Source organism: Vicia villosa, linkage group LG2 (assembly GCF_029867415.1).
Source record: "Vicia villosa cultivar HV-30 ecotype Madison, WI linkage group LG2, Vvil1.0, whole genome shotgun sequence".
NCBI lineage: Eukaryota > Viridiplantae > Streptophyta > Magnoliopsida > Fabales > Fabaceae > Vicia > Vicia villosa.
This window is the reverse complement of record NC_081181.1, coordinates 196309594-196315803: the sequence shown is the minus strand read 5'-3', so window position 1 is coordinate 196315803 and position 6210 is coordinate 196309594. Positions and strand designations below refer to the sequence as shown.

General features: G+C 34.9%; 1 protein-coding gene across 1 annotated transcript; it reads right to left on the bottom strand.

Moving 5' to 3' along the window:
* Positions 1-202: 202 nt before the first annotated feature.
* On the bottom strand, positions 203-4574 carry LOC131653477 (phytosulfokine receptor 2). The gene is made up of 2 exons (XM_058923624.1): positions 4101-4574; positions 203-3776 (listed from the first exon to the last, which is right to left on the bottom strand). Exon 2 carries the CDS (start codon positions 3548-3550, stop codon positions 395-397), a length of 3156 nt encoding a protein of 1051 aa, XP_058779607.1. The 5' UTR covers positions 3551-3776; positions 4101-4574; the 3' UTR covers positions 203-394.
* Positions 4575-6210: the final 1636 nt, after the last annotated feature.

Below are 6210 nucleotides of genomic sequence, written 5' to 3'. Positions count from 1 at the left end.
AGTAAGCACATCCGATGTTTTAATATTCAAATAACACTGTTTAAAAAGAGAAAGAGAATAAAGGATATACATTTAACGGTGTAAAATTACTTTCCACTCTCATTCAATGAGAGTGTAAAATTATTTTCCACTCATTCAATCACAACCAAGTTAAGAACCTAGTTAAGTGCTAAATCATAATGTGGTATAAAGGACTAACCAGTGAAATCAGAAAATAACAACAAGAACAATAGCATTCAAGGGGTTTGATACCTCATCTGATATGGTAACAAAACTATATACTAACATTTTCCTATCCAAAACAAAAATAACAACATCATTTCATTCATCAAACTTGCTTTACAACTGTACTGTTATTTGTCAATGATAAACTAATCAAAAGCAAGAACTAAGATCATTGTTGAGAGCCATCAAAACTCACACCATCAAGCCACGAAACAACCATTTCAATAGAAGGTCTTTGCCTTGGATCTTGGTCAATACATTTACAAGCAATGGAAAGCACTTCCAATAGTTGTTTCTCCCTTTCCTTTTCCCAAATGGCTTTATCAAAAATCTCCTGCTCATTATTTTCATACTTCATTTGATAAACCCAAGACACCAGATTCCTGCAGTTTTTACCCTTTATGACTTCCACAGGCCTTCTACCGGTAAGAAGCTCGAGAAGAACGACGCCGAAACTATAGACATCGCCGCGGAACGTTGCTGTCAGTGTCTGACTATATTCTGGAGGAATGTAACCTAGAGTTCCTACTAAATCTGTTGTTACGTGAGTATCGTATGGCTGAAGTAGTCTTGAGAGACCGAAATCGGCTAAATGAGCTTCGAACTTATCATCCAAAAGTATGTTGCTCGATTTAACGTCACGGTGGACTACAAACGGTTCGCACCCCTTGTGCAAGTAAGCTAATCCACGCGCCGCGCCTTGTGCAATCTTGAGTCGTATATCCCATTTGAGAGCTGAAGTTTCATCCACGCACTCGTGAAGCCAATAATCCAAGCTTCCGTTTTCCATGTACGAGTAAATTAGCAACCTGTCGTTTCCGTGGCGACAATAACCTTTAAGAGAAACAAGATTCTTGTGCTGAGCTCGAGAGAGAGCCTCAACTTCGGCTTGGAATTCCCGTTCCATCTGACCGCAGTCACCAGAAAGCCTTTTGACAGCCGCTTTTGTGCCGTTCGGAAGATAAGCCTTGTAAACAAGACCGAATCCGCCACAACCAACAATATTCGTCTGGTTGAAATTGTTTGTCGCTTTCAACAAATCCGAAACTGTGAGATCCTTGCAGTCTGCATTCTGAAAAAGCACCAATTTGGAGGAAACAAGTGATTCAGCTGATAACCTGTGTGGCCTACTATTCATCTCTTCATCGAAGCTACCGATAGTTTTATCTTCTTCCCTCTTCGACATTCTTACCACAATAATTGCGAGCAGTAAAGCAAGACCTACCCCGATGCTGATTGTTATGCCAAGAACATTGCCCCTACTAAATTTTCTCGATGAACCAGAAGACAAACCGGGCCTCATATTGTTAACAATCTTGCAAGGAGTGACATTATCAATATCATCATCCCGACAAAGTCCCAAATTACCCTCAAAGCTTGAACTAGGGAAGCTTAAAAACTGCCCTCCACTCGGAATCGGTCCTTGCAAGCGATTATGCGCCACACTAAACTTCGACAAGAACGTGAGGTTGTTAAATGAGGGAGGGATTGTACCTGATAGATCATTATAAGACAAATCCAATGTTTCCAGATTCTCCATCTCTGAAATAGTACTCGGAATACTACCACTGATGTTGTTCCTGCTGAAATCCAACACATGAAGTGCCTTCAAGTTACCGATTTCTGGCCATATGCTGCTATTTAACATGTTATTACTCAATAAAATCGAAGGAGGGAAACTCGAAGCTTGATTATATTGCAAACCACTAACACTGGTGTTTCTTTTTACGAAGAGCGGAATGAAAGCATACGTAGCGAGATTTGGTCTTCCACAATTCGGGCACAAGAGTCCCTTCATCTCTGTCAAGCTTTTCGGTATTTCTCCCGTGAGAGAATTATTTGAGAAATCCAAATAGAACAAACTGTCCATTTCACCGATCCATGAAGGAATACTACCATTCAAAGAGTTCCAAGACAAATCAAGTACCGCCAATTTCCTGCATTTCAATAGCCAAGAAGGAATATGATTTTTCAGACCGCAGTTTCCGAGTGCTAGCACCATAAGACTCTGAAATCCAGTTGGTATATTTTGTGGAATTTCCTCGCCGTGGAAATTCTTGGTAAGGATAAGAGTTGTGAGATTTTTGCATTTCTGAAGAACAGAAAGTGCACCAGATAAATTCTCTAAGCTGTTGTTTGAAAAAGATACAAACAAAAGAGAAGATAATTCGGCATAACTTTCCGGTATAGAACCATTTAAACCATTCCTAGCAAGGCTTAAAACTTTCAATTCATGACAGTAAGACAAGGAACTGGGAAGTGGACCAGTTAAATGATTACTCGCAAGGTCTAGTGAACAAAGCCGAGTTAATCCGGTGAAATTAAGATCGAGTGGACCCGACAAAGAGTTATTTTTAAGATCAAGAACTCTAAGCTTAGAGCACAAAGCCAAAGTGGAAGGTAATGGTCCAGAAAATGAGTTAGCATGTGCTACTAAATGTTCCAACTGCAAAAGATTCTTAAAAACATTTGGGATTTCTCCTGAAAATCGGTTCCCAGAAACCACAAGAGATTTTAGACTAGTAAGCTTGCTTAACTCATTGCTTAACTTGCCAGAAATATTGTTGGCAGAGAGTGATAACTGTTCCAAAGCTAACATTGAATACAATGAATCTGGTAAATGGCCAGAAAATGAATTGGAATCCAAATGCAACCTTTGGAGAGATAAAGTGCAGTTGTTCAAACCTTGAAGATCACCATCGAAACGGTTCGAAGATAAATCAAGTGTGTGAATAACCTTTGAAGAATTGCAAATTTGAGAACTGAATTTACCAGTGAATGAATTGTTACTCACATTGAGAGCTAGAAGATGAGTAAACTCCACAGACTGAAACAAGAAATCTTCAGAAAATGAATTACTTGAAACATTCAACACTTCAATGGATTGCAAACCAGAAAGTGACTTAGAAACAGGTCCTGTCAACATGTTATAGCTCAAATCAAGAAACTTCAACTGCTTCAATTTTGACAAATCTTGAGGCAATTTACCCTCTAGATGATTGAATGAAAGGTTCAACACAGTGAGATACTCTAGTTTTGCTAAGGAAGGTGAAATTGTTCCATTGAGACTCATTTCAGAAAGGATCAATTTTGTCACTCTATTATCACCACACACAACTCCAAGCCATTTGCAACAAACACTATCATTGGACCATAATTTGACAATGGAACCATTTGTAAGGTTTCCTGCAAACTCTTTCAGAGCTGATAAATCACTAGGATCACAAGATTGAGTTCTATTATCAAGACTCAGAGATAAACCAAGTAAGGAAGACAAGACACAAAACTGAAACAGTGTCAACCAGAAACATCTTGGTAGCACCATTGCTGAAACGAAAACAATAAAGCTTAGCTCAAAAAGAAAAAGACTAAGCTCTCATAGACAACAAACAAACCAGAACAGAAGATAGTTTCACTGACACAAGAACCTCAAATGAAGCAACTTTTTTTAATCACAACTTGCATGCACTTTGCAAAAAGAAGAAGTAACACCAATTTCAAGGTCACCAATCCCAAGAACAAGAGATCTAGGAAAACTCCTAGAACTCAATCTGAAAACAAATAAAAAAATATTACACTAACCTTGAAGAAAGAGATAAGAGAGTAGTAGAACATGACCCATATGACCCAAATGACAACAGCTTGTGAATGAAGCAATCAACAGTATCCATTAAAAAAAAGTGAGAGACAACATGAAAGCTTAGAACTTTGACTCAAAAAACATGCAAGAAAAAAAAAACAGTTCAAGATAAAACCCTTAAACCCAAAAATCAAATATTTACTTGGTTTAGATGGTGGAAACAAGTAAAGTTTTGAAATTTAAGGTGAATAAAGAAAAGGGGTAGTGGACATAAACAGTGAGAAGTGAACCTAACCTCAACAAACTCTGATGAAACTAGATCTGGTTCAAGATTTCCAACCAAACCCACTTTATGTTTTTGTTGAAAAAGTGTACTTTTTTATCTGTTTGTGATGATTTTGAAAGGAAAAAACAGTGATAGTAGATAGATGGTATAGAATCTAGAGGAAGACAAAGATATGCGAAATTTCAAATCAAAGAAGCATGGGATTGTGTAGGAGAGAGATAAAGAGGACAAGTCTTATCAAGAGATGAAGACAGGAAAGGAAAGTTCTTTATCTTTGGTGAGAATAAAAAATAAAGAAAGAAATAAAATGGTGGGTTTGAAATGAGGAGAGAGATAGTATTGACTTGTGTGGATTTTGGAACATGAGAGTTGAGGAAACAGGTAGCAGCAGGAACAACAAAAGTCTCAATAGCTGACCTGAAGACACATTAGTTTGTCAATGCGGGACACCTAATTTTTGTCTGTTTCTTTCTCTCTCTCTCTGTCTCTCTTTGAAAGTCTTGTGAAGGTGGGTGGGTGAGTTAAAACTACGAAGTTTAATGGATCAGGTTAATAAACACTTCCTCGATCTCAAAAATACTTTAATTAAATTATGCCTGTTTTTTTTTTAAAAAAATCAAATGCATTTAATTTAAGGGAGTCATAAAACTAATATAAATACAAGTAAAAAAATAAAATAATTTTCACACATTTTAAGAAGAATAGTTATGTTCATTAAATTTTTTTTTTTTTCTTGTAAGACACATAACATAATTAATTAAATTGTCACCCACAAATACTTAATTTCATGTAAGAAAAATAACATAACTACTATTCTCTCCGTCTTACAATAGATGTCTTTTTTGAGATTTTCACATTTTTTAAGAAAATAATTAATTATGTTGATTTCAATGATAAAATAAGTTTTATTTACTAAAATAACCTTATTAATAATAATAGATTGTGGAGTACTTAAATAAATTAAAATACAATAAATAAGAGTAAGTTAGTGGGAAAAAATAATAAATATCACATTGGGATTCTAAATGGACAAATAATTTGAGACAAATAAAAATAAAAAAGATGACACCTATTGTGAGACGGATGAAGTTGTGTACCTTTAATTAAATTGCAATTCACTTAAATATTAAATAATTAATGCATAAATAAATTTAGAATAAAGACATTAAATACATCTGAATTTGTTGACATTTGCTTATATTTAAATTCAAAAAAATTTAAAAAAATTGCTTATAAATAAGGTCGAAGGGATGACATCAATAATAAATTTTTAAAGTGCATTAATAACTTTTAAAATCCTCACGAGTTTTTAGTTTTATTTTTTTGTAAGACCCCTACGAATTTTAAAGTGCATTAATAATTTTTTATACTTTTTTTTGGATAAAGGAAGGGCAAAAAGCTCAAAAGGAATAAAGTACATCACAATTAATTGGAGGATTAAAATTCTCAACAAATATGTTAAATGTAATTTTTTGTGTTGAAATATGTATTTAATAGTTATCGAGATATGTAGTTGTTAAAGTATGTTATTGTTGAAGGAGTTAGACTTAACATTTGTTTTCTAGCACCTGAGTTAGTTAGAGTTTGTTTCATCTATAAATAGGGAGACACCCTATTTGTGTTTGTAGGCAATTCAGTTAGAATTGAGAATCGGTAAAAGTTCTTTTCTCTTCTCTAAAAACCCATAATTTTCATCTTTCTCTTTTCTCTCTCAATTATCTTTCCTCATAATCTTTGCGCAGCTGGATCATCTTGCAATCAAGGGGTGATTAAAACACTAAAGTGAAAAGTGAAGAACGAAAGGAGTGATCAATCAGAAAGATTGATTCTTGTTTATTAAGATTGAGAATTATCTCCAAGATTTAGGTTAATTACAATATATGGTATCTAAAGTACCGATTGTGATTATTGGGAAGCATATCACGGTGAATCACCCAAACGAGCATTTTCCAACAAATCTTTCAATCCTTAAAGATAAGAATTATGAAAATTGGTGTAAGCAAATGAAAGTTATCTTCTGCTATCAAGATCTTTGGGATTTTGAGAAGAATGGAGTATCACCAATTTGAGGAAGAAAGATTATAAGGCTCTCTTTATAATTCATCAGTGTGTTGATCCA

Excerpts from the sequence above, each read along its gene's own strand:
- LOC131653477 (XM_058923624.1), bottom strand. The coding sequence starts at position 3,550 with ATGGTGCTACCAAGATGTTTCTGGTTGACACTGTTTCAGTTTTGTGTC.